This window comes from Stegostoma tigrinum, chromosome 6 (genome assembly GCF_030684315.1).
Source record: "Stegostoma tigrinum isolate sSteTig4 chromosome 6, sSteTig4.hap1, whole genome shotgun sequence".
Lineage (NCBI taxonomy): Eukaryota > Metazoa > Chordata > Chondrichthyes > Orectolobiformes > Stegostomatidae > Stegostoma > Stegostoma tigrinum.
Genome location: NC_081359.1, coordinates 46,672,601 through 46,690,032, shown reverse-complemented (window position 1 = coordinate 46,690,032; position 17,432 = coordinate 46,672,601). Strand labels below are relative to the sequence as shown.

At 44.0% G+C, this 17,432-nt stretch overlaps 1 protein-coding gene across 6 annotated transcripts in view; it reads right to left on the bottom strand.

Annotated features, from left to right (window-relative positions):
- fam76b (family with sequence similarity 76 member B) overlaps positions 1–17,432 on the bottom strand; it is an 80,828-nt gene that overhangs the window by 16,380 nt on the left and 47,016 nt on the right. For 3 of the 6 annotated variants that reach the window (XM_059646538.1, XM_048532491.2, XM_048532492.2), the window contains 4 exons: positions 16,798–16,881; positions 2,429–2,564; positions 2,045–2,146; positions 982–1,072 (listed from right to left, as the gene is read on the bottom strand). In XM_059646538.1, coding sequence (XP_059502521.1) covers positions 982–1,072; positions 2,045–2,146; positions 2,429–2,564; positions 16,798–16,881 — 413 coding nt within the window. The remainder of the gene's footprint in view (positions 1–981; positions 1,073–2,044; positions 2,147–2,428; positions 2,565–16,797; positions 16,882–17,432) is intronic. The other 3 variants (XM_048532490.2, XM_048532494.2, XM_048532495.2) reach the window with 3 other exon arrangements.

The window sequence follows — 17,432 nt, the reverse complement described above, 5'->3', positions numbered from 1 at the left end:
ACTTCTACTTTAATGCTGACCCGCTCTTTTACTGGCTGCTCCCTTATACACCTTTACCTTGCTAGACATCTTCCTCACAGGGCACTTTTTATGTCAGAGGAGGAGGAATGGTGCGAAATACCAATGTAGGGTTTCAGGTTTAACCACAACTTGAAGCCAGGTTCTCTGATTGCCACAGTCATCAGAACTGTACAGCAATGTCTCTCAGGATTCTGCTGTGATGACTCTCAGCCACTGTGTGATTCTAGTTTCTTCCCTCAGTCCAAAGATGTGAGGTTAGGTTGATTGGCCATGTTAAACTGTCTATGGTGTCCAGGGATGTGTAGGTAAAGTTGATTAGCCATGAAAAATGTAGGAATAGGGTAGGGTTGAGGTGCTCTTCAGAGGAAGCTGTTGACTTAATGGGCCAGCATGGACTTAAATTGGCCGAATACCTTGCATCCACACTGTAGGGATTCTATGTAAGAAGAGGACATTGAGGCCTCAAATAGATGTCAGCGGGCAAAGAAATTGTGGGGTTGTGGGGGAAACGAAATTGTCACTTGTTGCCAAAATGAACAAAGAAGCAAAATATCTAAATGGTGAGAGATTGCAGACCTCAGAATTGGAGAGGGATCAGGGTGTCCGAGTCCATTAATCATGAAAGGTTAATGTAACAAGGAATTAGCAAAGTTAACAGAAGTCATAGTTTATTGCAAGGTGAACAAAATCAAAAGTAGATTATACTTCAGATATACGGGGCACTGATGGGATTATATCAGTAGTACTGTGTATAGCATCGGTGACGTTATTTAAAGAAGGATGCAGATGCATTGAAGCAGTTAAGAGGTTTACGATATCAGTACCTGGAATGGATGGATTGTCTGAGGAGGGAAGATTGGACAGGCTCAAGTTGTATCTGCTGGAGTTTAGTTAAGAAAGATGCAGCTCAATAGAAACCTAAAGAAACTGAAGGTTCCTGACAGGTTGGAGAGAATTTACCTGAAGACTCGAGGCTGCAGACTCGTTGAGAAAGAGGCCAACACAAAAGCAAATATACCACAGATACTAGAGCCTGAAACAAAAGTAAAACCTAAAAATAAGAGGAAATATAGTTATATTTTAGGTCAGTGATTTTCCACCAGTGTTCTGAAGGGTTACAGACCAGAAATTTAAACTCTCTCTCCAAAGATGCCATCCAATATGTTGTGTACTTCCAGCACTTATTGATTTTGAGGGAGGAGGCTATGAAAAGGTAGAAACATGACTGATGCCAAATGCTTCAAAAAAGGTCAACAGTTGTACCTAGTTCTCCTGTACCGTTTTTGCTAAATAATGAGCAAGCTCCAAGATTTCAACCTTTTAAATTCTTCTTGATCCCCGAACAGCCTCTCTGGAAATGTTCAGTAAATGAAGACGCTCCTGTGCTCACAAAACTCCTCATTCAAATCACACTTTCTGGCATCACAATACTGGAATACACTAAGGAAATGACCTTTGGCCCTGCCATCCTACATCTGTTAGGCCCTTTTCCATTTAACAAGCCTCGCCTCTTCAGACATGATTTGGAATCACACTTTACAATATTGGCTTGTAAATATCAGCAAAGACGGTTGTAAGTGTAAACACTGAGGTAATCATTGAAATAAAAATGAATGCTGCTTAAGTGGTTTGCTCTAGTCACTCATTTCACTGAGATGCCCAAATCCACTATTTCAAACTGAAATATGCAGTTAATCTTTCAACACTAAGAGTTTAGAAGTATTTTATTTTACTGCAATTTTACTAGTACATTGCAACTAAACAAACTTCTAATCTTAAAAAAAAATTCCCAAAAAAAATTAAATGTTTTACAGCAAGTATGAAATTAATAATAAACATCTCTGGATCAGAAAGCTAGCATGTAGCAATATGACATTTTATTTGAGGCAACACATACCATGTCAAATAAACACTGGATTATTAGAAACTTTAAAAATTGAGATATTAGTTAACTAAATTCTCTCGTCAGGTTAAAAATCAGGGAACAGAACAAAATTAAAAATATTGAAATATGGGAAAATACCTGTAGCTGTTCCACTGTATCTTTGTGTGCTTTTTCCATGTTGTTCATTTTTGCTCTAAGATTAGATTCCTGGTACTGAAAATCTGCCTTCAACTCAGTCAGCTTTGATTGGAAAAAAAAGTAGTATTTGAATACTGATTTTTTTCCCTGAAGAAATTATCTGGTACATTGTACAAAAGGTATTCTAGTACAAGTCAACAATGTTTGAAATCACAGAGCAATACATTTCACATCATACCCATATACGTAAGCTTTCCAGTTAGAAGCATAAGACAGCAATTTGAACATGATTAAAGGCTTTCTTGATCCTTCCTTACCCACAAATACAGGGGTGAAAAAGCACCAGCAATGCTGCCTATCAACTATAAATAGACTTTAATCTACCTTTTTATCTCTTTCCAAGATAGTCTGTTCTTTCTGCTGCAGGAGCCTTTTCAAAGACATCACTTCTTCCTTTAATTGGTTGATAATAACAAAGTTGTCTGTCCCACCAGAATCCATTGACTGGGTTAATGAGCTGCTAGTAAGAAAAAAAGTCACTTAATATAAAGTTAAAATCACAATTTTCTAAAACCTTGATTTTACTTTAAGATGCCAGGCTGCCTTCATTTTGCAATATGCTTTAACGAGCCAAGAAGCTGTGTGCTGAAACTGCACTCTAGCACATCAGCTCGTAATTGAGATCAAGGCTTTAATATAGTAGGGAGGAACTGTTAAAAGATGAAACCTTCAACTGAAACCTTAAACAGAACCTTTCTCTGTCTGTACTAAAAGTCATTCATAAATTCATAACAATACTCCAAATAGGTAATAATCAGATCACCAAGCTCCCCCAATAGCACAAATAAGTCTAGTTTTACTGAGCATGTGACTAGGTCAACAGAAAAAAAAGCAAAGATTTTAAAAGAAAACCCAATCGTTGGACCAAAACATGTTTCACCTTCGGCATCTCTCTGATCCTTTCTACAGAAACTTGTTCCTCCAAATATTCAGACTTTTCATCTCAATGGGATTGCAGAACAGCTTAGGTGTTGACAAGGTTGACATGAATGTCAGAGATAGTGATAGTTACAGGAAGATGGTCACACCAATGGTTGAGTCAGGGTGACTGCCAGATGCAGGCAGGTAGTGCAGGAGTCTCCCCTCTCGAACAGGTATACTGATTTGGATATTGTTAAGGAAGGATAGCTTCTCAGGGGAATATAACAGCAGCAGCCAAACCTGTGGCACAAGAACTGGTTCTGCTGTAGAGCAGTAATCGGGCAAGATTCAAGTGAGCAAATTGGTCAAAGACTTGCTAGTTAAGGGCACAGACAGGCACTTCTGTGGCCACATTGGAGACTCCAGGATGGTGTGTTGCCTCCCTGGTGCCAGGGTTAAGGACATCTGCAAGTCATTGCATAAACTTCTTAAGGGGGAGCATGAGCAGGTGTGCACATTGGTGCCAATAGCATAAATAGAAAGATGGAGGAGGTCCTGTGAAGCGAGTACAGGGAGTTAGCAAAGAGGCTGAAACACAGGACCTTGAGGGTAGTAATCTCTGGATTACTATCAATACCATGTGCTAGTGAGGCAAGGAATATAAAGATTCCTTTATATGAATGTGTGGCTAAGGAGCAGGTGCAGGGGGAAGGGTTTCAGGATTCTTGATCATTGGGACCCCTTCTGGGGCAGGAGGACTTGTAAAAGAAGGATGGGTTGCATTTAAACTGGAGGGGAACTAATATCCTTGCACGGAGGCTTGCTCATGCTACTTGGGAGGGTTTAAACTAAGGTGAAAGGGAGCTGGGAACCAGAGCAGCAGGTTAGTAAGTGGAGGGACTGAGGGGAAGTTACATGTTAGGACAAGTTAATCAGAAAGGAAGAACAGGCAGAGACAGGTAAATGAACACAATGGTTCTAATGGGCTGAAGTGTATTTATTTCAATGCAATGAGTATTATAGGCAAGGTGGATGACCTTAAAGCCTGGATCTATGATGTTGTGGTCATTACAGAGCCTTGGTTGAGGAGGACGACAGGACTGGCTGCTCAACGTTCTAGGGTTTCATTGTTATAGATAGAGAGGAAGGTAAAATAAGTAGAGAAGATGCATTACTAATCATGTAGAATGTCACATCTGCACACAGGACATTCTGCAGGGCTCATCCACTGAGGCATTATGGGTCCAGCTCAAAAATAAGATGGGTACAATCTCTCCGATGGGGTTATATTGTAGTTCCCCCAACAGCTACCAGATATGGAGGAACAAATATATAGGCATATTACAGAAAGATGCAGTAACAACAACAACAGTCATCATAGAGGGGTGTCTAACTTCCCCAGTGCTGACTGGGACTCCCATAGGGCAAGAGAATTAGATGGGACAGAATTTAAGTTCATCCAAGAGGGTATCTTAAAATACTATGCAGATTGTACAACTAGAGGAGGGGCCATAATGAACCACGTACTGGCTAATGAGGCTGTACAGGTGACTAACCTTTCAGTGCGAGAGCATTTTGGCAACAGTGATCATAACTCCTTTAAGTTTTAAGATAGCTACGAATAAGGACAAGGCAAGGTACTAAACTGGGGTAAGGGCAAATTACATCAGTATTAGGCAAGAGCCTGGGAGTGTTAATTGGAAAGAGCTGTTATCAGGCAAGTCCAGATTTCACATGTGAGAATTGTTTAAAGATCTGCTGAAGAGAATTCAGGACTGGCAGGTACCATTAAGGCAAGGACAAGAATGGCAAGGTAAGGGACGTATGGATAACAAAGGAACTTGTGAATTTAGTCAAAACAAAAAACAAAGTTTAGGAAGCTAAAAATTGGACAGGGCTCATGAGAAATTCAAAGAAAGCAGAAAAGGGACTTCGTAGAACAAGAAGGGGCCATGAAATGGCCTTGACAAATAAGGTTAAAGACAATCCCAAGGCATTCTATACATACATTAAAAACAAGAGGGTAACGAGGGAAAAGATAGGGTCATTCAAGGATAAAGAAGGGAACTTGTGCTTCCAGGTAGGATATGGGCAAGATCCTAAATGAGTACTTTGTGTTGGTATTCACCCAGAAGGATGTGAAGGACAGTGAGATTCGTGTGGAGCATGCTAATATGGTAGGGCATTTTGAGATGAAGAAAGAAGGGGTGTTGGGTCTCTCGAAGGGCATTAAGGTGGATAGGTTCCCAGGTCCCAATGGTATCCACCCGAGGCTATTGTGAGAGGCAAAACAGGAGATTGCTGGGGCATTGACCAAGATCTTCGCAGGCACTGGAGAGGTCCTGGAGGACTGGCGAGCAGCTAATGTTGTTCCTCTGCTCAAAAAATGAAATAGGGATAATCCAGAAATCTAGACCGGTGAGCTCACATCATGGTTGGGAAGCTAATGAAGAGAACATCTATTTAATGTGGAAGGTTTTTCTTGGGGCGTGGGATGGAGGTGAGGGGGCGGGGTGTAGAGGCAGGTGTAGCACCTTCTGGAGTTGCAGGGAAAAGTGCCGGGGTGGTAGGGCTAGTGGGGAGTGTGGAAAGGACGAGGGAGTTGAGGAGAGAGCGATCACTCCAGAAGGTATACAAGGGTGGGGAGGGAAATACATCCTTGGTAGTGGGGTCAGATTACAGGTGGCAGAAGTGGCGGAGAATGATGCTTTGATTCCGGAGGTTGATAGGGTGATTTGAGAGGACAAGGGGAATTCTGTTTTTGTTGTTAAATGGGGGGAGGGGGTGTGAGGGCTGAGGTGCAGGAAATGCGAGAGATGAGTTTGAAGGCGTTTTTTGACTACTGTGGCGGGTAAATTGCGGTCACTGAAAAGTCTGGGAGGGGAACGCCTCATCTTGGGAGCAAATGTGGACGAGGCAAAGGAATTGGGAACAGGTGGTTATCAGGGATGGAGACAGAGGGGTTCAGGAAGGGAGAGCGAGAGAACGAGCGAGAGCGAGAGAGCGAGAGAGATCAAAAATGGTCCAGGTGAACTTAAAAGTTGGGGTGGAAGGTGCTTGCAAAGTGGATGAACTGTTCGAGCACCTTATGGGAGCATGAGGCGACGCTGATACAGTCATTGACATAATGGCAGATGAGGTTGGGGATGATGCTAGTGTAGTTGCGGAAGAGGGACTGTTCCACATATCCTACAAACAGGCAGGCATATCTTGGGCCTACGTGGGTACCCCTGGACACCCCTTTTGTCTGTAGGAAGTGCGAAGAGTTGAAGGAGAAATTGTTAAGGGTAAGGGTGTTGGTGGAGGGGGACTGGTTGGGCCTGTGGGAGAGGAAGAAGCGGACGGCTTTTAGGCCAGCTGCATGGTGAATGCAAGTATATATATGCCCATGGGGAAGATGAGGTGTTGAGGGCTGGGGAATTGGAAGTATTGGAGGTGGTGGAGGGCATGGGTGGTATCACAGATGTAGGTGGGGAGTTCTTGGGCCAGCGGGGAAAAAATGGTGTTGAGATAAGTTTGGTGGGGCAAGAGCAGGCAGAGACAATGGGTCGACCAGGGCAGTTGGGTTTATGGATTTTGGGAAGGAGATAGAAATGGACGGTGCAAGGTTGGGGAACAATGAGGCTGGGGGCTGTGGGTGAAACGTCACCAGAGGTGATGAGGTTATGGATGGTCTGGGAGATGATGTTTTGGTGATCAGGAGTGGTATCATGATTAAGGGAGCAGTTGGAGGTGTCAGAGAGTTGGAGCCTGGCCTCAGTGATGTAGAGTTCAGCACACCATACTACAACTGTGCCTCCCTTGTCCACGGGTTTTGAAGTGAGGTTAGGTTTGGAGCGGAGGGCTACATGTTTTGTGGGAGAAGAGTTTGGAGAGGGTAAGAGGGATGGAGAGGTTGAGGTGATTGATGTCACAATGGCAGTGGAAATGAAGAGGTCAAGGGAGGGTAGGAGGCCTTGGGGTGGTGTCCAGGAGGATGGAGTGTGCTGGAGGAGAGAAGGGGTCACGGCGGCGGGGGGGGGGGGGGGGGGGGGGGGGGGGGGGAGCGCGGCAGCGGCGGTGTCAGACTCGCGATTGAAGAAATAAGCAGAAAAACTGTTTGATGTCCAGGCGTGAGCAGCATTCATTGACGTTCAAGTGGAGGAGGATAAAGGTGAGTCCTTTACTGAGGACAGACCATTCGTCCTCAGTGAGGAGGCAGTCTTGGGGGGGGGGTGGGGAATGGTGAAGACTCAACAGGGCTGGGGGCTGATGTTTACTGTGGAGTTGCTGGCCATGTCTAACATGCACTCCTCCCACCACACTGACCAACCCCTACCCCCACTTCCTTCTTACTAGCCTCATCCCCGCCTCCTTCAGCTGTCCATCTTCCCTCCCACCTATCCACCCCTCCCTCCTTACTGACCAACCCCCATCCACTCCCTACCTATACTCACCTGTACTGGCTTCATCCCTGCCTCCTTGACCTGTCCGCCTTCTCTCCTCCTATGTGCTCCTCTGTCAACCTATCATCGCCTCCCCGTCTCCCTATTTATTTCAGAGCCCCCTTTTCCTGCCCCATTTCTGAAGAAGGGGCCAGACCCAAAACGTCAACTTTCCTGCTCCTCTGATGCTGTCTGGCCTGCTGTGTTCATCCAGCTCCACATCTTGTTATCTCAGACTCCAGCATCAGCAGTTCCCTCAATCACAATGATTGTTGAAATTGTGGATAAAGTCAGAAGGTTGTCAAAGGAAAAAGTGGGATATAGATCAGTTGGAATGACAGATGGAGTTTAATCTGGGTAATTGTGAGGTCCTGTACATTAAGGAAAAGTTAATGGCATTGATGTACAGAGGGATCTTGGGGTTCAAATCCATAGCTCCCTGAAAGTGGCCACAAAAGCAGACAGGGTAGTAAATAAGGCATATGACCTTTATTGGTTGGGGTATTGAGTACAAGAGTCAGGGATGACATGTTGCAGCTTTAACACTTTGGTTAGGCCACACTTACAATACTGTGTTCAGTTCTGGTTGCCATTACAGGAAGAATGTGGAGGCTTTGGAGATGGTGCAGAAGAGATTTTCCAGGATGCTGGAGGGTATGAGCAAAGTGCAGAGGCTAGAAAAACTCAGATGGTTTTCTCCTGCGCAGCAGCGGCTGAGGGGAGATTTGATTGAAGTTTATAAAAATTATGAGATGCATAGAAAGGATTGATGGTCAGAAACCTTTTTCCAAGTTGAAATGTCTATTACTAGGAAGCGTGCATTTAAGGTGACGGGCAATGTAAATAAAAACCACAATGGTAAGGGTCTAGGCCCAAAACGTCAGCTTTTGTGCTCCTAAGACGCTGCTTGGCCTGTCGTGTTCATCCAGTTCCACACTTTGTTAACACAATGGTAGGAGTTATTTTTTCCTTTATTCATTCACGGGATGACAGTGTTGCTTTTAGGCAGCATTTATTGCCCATCCCCAATTGCCCAGAGAACAGTTAAGAGTCAGCCACATTGCTGTGGATATGAAGTCACTTATAGATCAGACATGGTAAGGATGGCATTTCCTTCCTTAAAAGATGGGTTCTTCCTGATAATCAGGACTAGGTTAGTTATCACGAGATTCTTAATTCCCAATATTTCTTAAATTCTAATTCCACGACGTGCCCAGCAGGATTCAAACCCAGAACGTTATCCTTGTCTTTGGATTAAAGGTCCAGTGCTAATACCACCAGGCCATTACCTGGAATGTGCTGCCAGAGATGGGAGTGGAGGCAGATACAATAGGGGCATTTAAAGGGACTTTTAGCAGGCAAATGAATATGCAAGGCATGGAGGGATGTGGACCAAGAGCAAGGAATAGGAATCACTTTCATTTGATATCGTGTGTGTATGGGTTTGTTTATTTAGACGTAAGTGTATAAGAAGCCTTGAGATTCTCCTTAATCCTGTTTCGTGACTTTTCATGACCCCTTTTAGCCCTCCTAAATTCTTAAACTCTTTCCAACTTTCCTTGTATACTTCAAGGGCTTTTTCAGTTCCCATCCTCCAAGACCGGACATGTGCCTCCCTTTTCTTTTTGACCAAGGTCATACCGTCCCTGGTCACCCAAGGTTCATGTAACTTGCCATACTTATCTTTCAATCTAGCAGGAACGTACCACTCTGGAACTCTTATCAATTGCCATTTGAAATACTCTCACATGTCCAATGTAGATTTACCCTCAAACAGCTGCCTCCAATCAAATTTCTCCAGTTCCTGCTTAATATTGTTGTAGGTTGCTTTATCCCAACATAATACTTTCACCCAAAGACTGCTGTTATCCCTATCCAAAGAGTATCGTAAAACACACGTTATTATGGTCACTACTCCCAAAATGCTCTCCCACTGAAACTTCACTCACCTGGTCAGGCTCATTGCCCAAAACTAGGCCCAGTATAATACCTTCCCTGGTTGGCCTGTTTGCATACTGCATCAAGGAACCCTCCTGAATGGTCCTTATAAATTCTGCCCCATTCAAATCTGCAGAATGAAGTGAGTCTCAGTCAATCTAGGGAAAGTTAAAAAAAAAATCACCCACCACAACAACCCTGTTGTTTTACATCTTCCCAAAATCTGTCGACATATTGTTTCCTGTATCTCCTGCTGGCTGTTGGAAGGCCTGGGAGTATACACCCAGCAGTGTGATTTCACCTTTCCTATTCTCGAGGTCTACCCATATTGCCTCGCAGCACAAGTCATCTGACATATCATTCGATGTAGGAGTGGAAGGGTGGATTAGCAAGTTCGCGGACGATACAAAAGGTGGGTCATGTTGTGGACAGTGTGGAGGGCTGTTCTAGGTTACAAAGGGACATTGATAGGATGCAGAGCTGGGCTGAGAAGTGGCAAAAGGAGTTTATCGCTGAAAATTATGAAGTGATTCATTTTGGAAGGGCAAATACGACAGCAGAATACAGGGTTAATGCCTTTTTGGCAGTGTGGAGGGGGATTTGGGGTTCATGTTCACAGTTCCCTGAAAGGTGCCACCCAGGTGGATAGAGTTTTAGGAAGGAGTATGGTGTGTTAGCTTTCATTAATAGAGTTCAAGAGCCATGAAGTTATACTCCAGATATACAAAAGCCTGGTTTGGCCACATCTGGAGTATCGTGTCCAGTTCTGGTCACCTCATTACAGGAAAGATGTGAAAGCATTGGAAAAAGTACAGAGGATATTTACCAGGATGTTGCCTGCAATGGTAAGGGGCGGGGGGAGGTCTTATGTGGAAAGGTTGTCTAGAGCTACGGTTTTTCTCTTTAGAAAAATGAAGGATGAGAGGTGACTTGATAGAGGTGTACAAAATGATCAGAGGTATAGATAGAGTAGACAGCCAGAGGATTTTTCTTAGGGTGGAGGTAACTGTTATGAGGGGGCATAGTTTTAAAGTGAGTGGGCATAGATATAGGGTAGATATCAGAGGTAGGTTCTTTCCTCAGAGTGGTGGGGGTGTGGAATCGGCCTCATTCGTGGCATTTATGCAACTATTAGATAGGCATATGGATGCTAGTATAAAAGGTAGGGGTGGAGTTTGATAGACCTTAGGATTCGGGTAGAAGTTCAGCACACCACAGTGGGCCGAAGGGCCTGTACTGTGCTGTTCTATGTTCTATATCCTCCCTGAGTAGAGCTGTGAGATACTCCTTTACTAGTAATGCCAACTCCTCCGACCTTTTTATATCCCCTTCTATCACAACTAAAAAATCTAAATCTTGGGACATTCGGCTGCCAGTCACATCCCTCTGTAATTGCAAGCATATCAGTTCCAAGTACTAATCAAAGCTCTATGTTAATCCAGCTTGTCTATTACACTTCTCGCATTCAAACAAAGACAATACAGACCACCTCCTCGGCTCTTTTCAGCAGTGTTTCCCTGCCCATTCTTATTCTTAATCATGTTTGTCTTGATTTCTGTCTCTCCCCCTCTGTACTGCCCTATTCCTCTGGTTCCCACTCTCCTGCCACACTAGTTGAAACACTCCCAAACCACTCTACTAAGTACCTACTGTCAGGAGAGGGAAGGGGAACAGGCAGACAGTGCAGGTATCCCCTGTGGACGGTTCCCTCAATAATAAGTATACCGCTTTGGATACTGTTGGGGGGTACGACCTATGAGGGGAAAGCTATAGTGGCCACATCTCTGGCACTCAGCCTGCATTTATGACTCAGAAAGGAATGGAAACAAATAGGAGAGTTATTTCCTGATTAAATAATTTGTGACAGGAGCTTCAATGATCGGGGGAACAGACAGGAGATTCAGTGAGTGATCGAGAATGAGACTCCCGGATGGTATGTTGCCTTCCGAGTGCCTGGACAAGGGATGTCTCGGATCGAGTCTACAAGATTCTTAAGGCAGCGGGTGAGCAGCCAGAAGTCATGGCACACATTGCTACCAATGACATAGCTAGGAAACGGGATGAGGACCTGAAAAGTGAGCATATAGAGTTAGGTTGGAAGCTAAAAGGCAGGACGAGCACAGTAGTAATCTCAGGATCGGAGGATGGGGTAGGTGGTATACAGGCAGATAGAACCTACAGACACAGTCTGTGAGTAAGGACAGACAGTTGATAGGGCAACGTTGCAGTCAGTGCGATGTTGAAGTGTGTCGATTTTAATGCAAGAAGTGTCAGGAAGAAGGGTAATGAACTTAGAGCAGGGATCGGGACTTGGAGCTAATGATTTTGTGGCCAGTACGGAAACTTGGATATCACAGGGGCAGGAATGGGTTGTTCGATGTCCCAGGGTTTAGATGTTTCAACAGAAATAGGGAGGGAGGTAAGAGAGGTCAGGGAATGGCATTGCCAATCAGGGATAGAATCACAGCCGCAGAAAGCAAGGACATGGAAGACGGCTTGTCTGCTGAGTCAGTGGAGTGGAGGTCAGAAACAAGAAAAGGAGCAGTCACTTTTTGGGAATTTCTATAGACTCCCCCACACAAAGTAGCAACAGAGACACTGCAGAAAAGATTGGGAGGCAGATTTTGGAAACGTGCAGAAGTAATAGGGTTGCCCTAACATTGACTGGAACCTCCTTAGTGCAAATAGTTTGTACGAAGCAGATTTTGTCAGGTGTCCGGGAAGGATTCCTAATTCAATATGTAGATAGGCTGACTAGACGGGAGGCCATATTGGATTTGCTGCTTGGGAACGAACCAGGCCAGGAGTCAGATCTCCAGGTGGGAAAGCATTTTGGTGATAGTGATCGCAACTTCTTGACCTTTATATGGAGGAATAGGAGAGCAGATGGTATGGGAAATATATAATTGGGGGAGGGGAAATACAATGCCATTAGGCAGGAATTGTGGAGCGTAAATTGGGAACAAATGTTTGCAGGGAAATTCATAAAGAAATGTGGAGGTTGTTTAGGCAGCACATGCTGCGAGTGCTCGTTAGGTTTGTCCCACTGAGGCAAAGAAGAGATGGTAAGGTGAAGGAACCTTGGATGACAAGACATGTGGAACATTTGGTCAAGAGGGAGAAGGAAGCAAGAATTGGACAGGGCTCTTAAGGGCTACAAGGTAGCCAGGAAGGAACTGAAGAATGGCCTTAGGAGAGCTGGAGGTGGGGGTATGAAAAAGCCTTGATGGGTAGGATTAAAGGAAAACCCCAAAGGGTCCTGTACTTATGTGCGGAACAAGAGGATGGCCGGGGGAGGGTACTTGTGCATGGAGTCGGAGATGCTGTGGGAGATCCTAAAATGAATGCTTTGCTTCAGTATGCATCAGCAAAAGGGACCGAGATGTTTATGAGGATAGCGTGAAACAGGCTGATAAACTGGAATGCTATGTTAGGAAGGAGGATATGCTCAAAGTTTTGAAAAACAAGGATAGATTAATCCCCTGAACCAGACGGGATATACCCAAGGTTTCTACAGGAAGGGACTGCTACGAATATGCCGATGATCTCTGTGTCCTCTCTGTCCACTGTAGTAGTACCAAGTGATTGGAGGGTGGCAAACGTCATTCCCTTGTTCAAGAAAGGGAATAGGGATAATCCTGGAAATTAGTCTTACTTCTGTGGTGGGCAAATTATTGGAGATGATTCTGCCAGATAGCATTTGTGATTATTTGGCAAAGCAGTTTGATTAGAAATAGTCAGCGTGGCTTTATAAGGGGCAGATCATGCCTCACAAACCTTACTGAATTCTTTCAGGATGTGACAAAACACATGGACGAAGGGAAGAACAGTGGATGTGGTATATATGGATTTTAGCAAGGCATTTGATAAGGTTCCCCATGGTAGGCTCATTCAGAAAGTAGAGAGGTATGGGATGCAGGGAAATTTGGCTGTCCATAGAAGACAGAGGGTGATAGTGAATAGTAAGTATTCAGCCTGGAGCTCAGTGACCAGTTGTGTTCTGCAGACATCTGTTCTGGGATCTCTGCTCTGTGATCTTTACAAATGACTTGAATGAAGAAGTGGAATGGTGGGTTCATAAGTTCACCGATGACATGAAGATTGTCAAAGATATGGACAGTGTGGAGAGCTGTTATCAGTTGCAACGGGACATTGACAGGATGCAAAGCTGGGCAAAGAAGTGACAAATGGGATTCAACCCAGATAAGTATAAAGTGATTTCTTCTGGAAGGTTGATTTTGAATGCAGAATACAGGGTTAATAGCAGGATTCTCAGCAGTGTGGAGGAACAGAGGGATCTTGGGGTCCATGTCCATAGATCCCTCAAAGTTGCCACCCAATTGATAGGCTGTTAAGTCAGCATACGGTGTGCTGGCTTTCATTCACAGGTGGATTGAGTTTGAGTTTAAGAGCCATGTGGTTATGGTGCAGCTCTATAAAACCCTGGTTAGGCTACACTTGGAATATTGTGTTCAGTTCTAGTCGCTTCATTATAGGAAGGATGTGGAAGCTTTAGACAGGATGCTGCCTGGACTGCAGGGCAGGTCTTATGAGGAAAGGTTGAGAGAGCTACGGCTTTTTTCCTTGGAGCGGAGAAAGTTGAGGTGACTTGATGGAATTGTACAAGATGAGAGGCATAAAGTGGATAGCCAGGGACCTTTTCCCAGGGTGGCTTAATTTTAAGACGATTGGAAGAAGGTATAGGGGAGATGTGAGAGGTAGGTTCTTCACATTCAGAGTGGTGGGTGTGTAGAATGCACTGCTGGCAGTGGTAGTGGAGTCAGATACATTAGGGATATTTAAGTGACTCTTGGATAGGCCTATAGATGACAGTAAAATGTAGAGAATGCAGGGTAGTTCGATCTTAGAGCTGTATAATAGATTGGCACAACATTGTGGGCCAAAGGGCCTGTAGTACTGTTCTGTTCTATGTTAGATTAGATGAGATTCCCTACAGTGTGGAAACAGGCCCTTCGGCCCAACAAGTCCACACCGCCTGTTGACGCATCCCATCCAGACCCATCCCCTATAACCCACACGCCCCTGAACACTGCAGGGAATTTAGCATAGCCAATCCACCTAACCTGCACATTTAAAAACATGTGGACTGTGAGAGGAAACTGGAGCACCCGGAGGAAACCCACGCAGACACGAGAACGTGCAAACTCCACACAGACAGTCACCCGAGGCTGGAATCGAACCTGGGTCCCTGGTGCTGTGAGGCTGCAGTGCTAACCACTGAGCCACCGTGCCACCCCGTTCTTACAACTCAACCCTCTATAACTAGGGCATTTCTATGCCCAATTTGTTTCTCCTCCTGCAGCACTGCCATACACGATGCCACGAACTTGGCTGTTGCTGTTATCCCTTGTCAGGCCATTCCCCTCAACAGTATTCAAAATGCTATACCTGTTTTGTAGGGGATTCCTGCACTGCCTGCTTAGCCCGGTGGTCACCCATTCACTTTGTGGCTGTGTAGTCCGAGTCTGCAGTGTGACTACCTCTCGATACATACCATCCGTGATACTCTCCACCTCACGAATGCTCCACAGCATCTCCAGACACCACTAACTCCGAAACTCGGAGTTCCAGCAGCTGCAGCTGGAGACCCTTCTTGTACAATGCGGGCTCTGGAAACGTGCCTGGCTTCCCGCATCGAGCAAGTGGAACAGACTGTGATTTGGAGCTCTCTTGCCATGTCTTACCCTTTTAATCCTCACGACTTCAAATATTTTTAATGCTAAATTAAAGTTGCAGATGCTCTCAGCTCTGATAATTTCAGCTGTACAGTTCCATGTTCTAAACATTTATTTAATACATTAGCCTATAGCCAGACTCTGCAAAGCAAGAGCAGTTTCACAGGTATATCCACTCACATATTCATTGTAGAAGTTGTTACATGAAATGTGACATTTTCAGGCAGATCACATATTGCGTACCTTCCAAAAATTTATATACAATGCCAACCAATATGTCAACAATTTTTAATAACAATCCAAAGATCATTTCCCTGTCATAACGATAGATAAAATTTGAACAAACAAATTTCACCAGCTACACAAGAGTCTTTGATTTACTATGTATAATCATTTTTAATATTTATGTTCTGTCAGATAATCATTAATAATTTTTTTGCCAGGTGCTTCCGTTACCTCCAACAGTTCAAAGACATGCAGATTAGGAGGCTTAGCCATGCTAAACTGCCCTGTCATGTCCACAGATATCCAGCCTAGTTTGATCAGACATGATTAATGTGGGGTTACGGGGAAGTGAGGTGTGGTGCTGGGTGGGATGCTCTGTGGAGGGTTGGCGTGGATTCGATGAACCGAATGGCGTCTTTCCGCAATGTCAGTCTTGCAATCAGCCTAATTATGCTGTAGTTGAACAACAGAACTTAAATTTTCAATTTTATAACTTTAATTGCTTTAGAACATCAAACCATAGCAGGTGCAGATTGTGTGGAGCTTTTTAAGAAGTCTCTGAAATAACTTCCGTTCTAAAAACATTGAACCTTTTTAGTGGAGTATAATTCAGTTATTGTTGAGCACCTGAACCAAGGCTCAACATTTGTGCATGACTATCATCACCTAGGCTACGCAGCTGTTGATGGCACCACAGTTGAACCAGACAAAACCCTCTCCCCACAATCAGAGTTGGTAGCTCCAGCAGAGTCACTGTTTCAACAAACAAGAAATCTTGCTAATTTTCTTTCCTTCACCTTCATGCAAGGACTTCAGCAGCACTCAACTGAAATCAATTACGTCTATGTAGATAATAGAAACTGCGAGCAGCAACAGGCAACTCAACTCCTTAAGCCTGCTTTGTCATTGAAAATGATCATCGTTGATCCGCTATCGCAATGTCCATATTCCCACTTTCTCAGCTTACCCCTTCATGTTTTCAAAATTTATCTATTACTTGAAAATAGTCAATGACTCAGCCTTCATAGCTTCTGCTGCAGAAAATTGCACAAGTTCACTCTTCCCTCAAAAGGTTAGTTAAATACTTTCTTATCTCAACCCTAAACAGCCTGACCTGTATTCCTGAGACTGTGAATCCTGGTTCTGGGCTCCCCTAACCAGGGAAATCATCATTCTCGCACCTATTCTGTCCTGCCCTTTTAAATTTTGCATGTTTCAGTCAGATCCCCCTGAACCTTCTAAATTCTCTGGAATACAAGTGAAGTAGAACTAATCTCCCCTCACAGGACAGCCCAGCCTTTCCCAGTATCAGGGTAGTTAACCTCCAGTGAACTCCCTCTATGACAAGTATTTCCTTTGGCAAGGAGACCAAAATGGCACAAAATATTCCAGGGAGTATTATTGCGGAGTCTTCTCAGTCAGTAAAGCTAAGCCAGGCGTCTTTGCGCTGCTACTTTGATAGCTGGTTGAATGTGTTGTACATTGTATAAAGTATAAAAACTCCTCCAGTGCCAAATAATATGAAAGGAGTTTAAATCCCAGTGTTTACCTGTCTCCATTGGAGGGCTTTGTTTCAAGTTTTGGCTTTTTCTTTGGAGCTTCATTTTGAATACTAGATGATGTTGATTTATGGCTGTAAACAATAAGATGTATTTAATTTGTGGACAATTTTTATTTGTTGACAAAAGAAAAGGCAAAAACAATTCCGAAGCATCAAGTTAATATACACCTGCAAACTCTAATCAACATAAACCTATAAAACTTAATTGAGACATATTGAAATATCGGACATAGGGGCAGGGTAATACTAAGCAAGGAATGTCACTGCATGGAAGAACAGATTCAAATTTCCTACTTTATATCCCATTCACAGTGCAGCTATAAATCTATATTCGTTGTTAAATGTGGAGTTAACAACTTAGATTTTAATCAGAGCAAATATCTCACCTCTTGATGCCTATGTATAGCCAATTGTGAATCAAGGAGTTTGAAATCCAAGAAGGTATAAATCAGGGATTCAAATCCTAGGTCACTCTGCATTCTGGGTAGAACAAGTTAATTTAAAGCCATAGAGTCATACAGCACAAAAACAGATCCTTTGGTCCAACCAGTCCTTGCCAACCATAATCCCAAACTAAGCAGGTCCCACCTGCCTGCACTTGGCCCCTATCCCTCCAAACATTT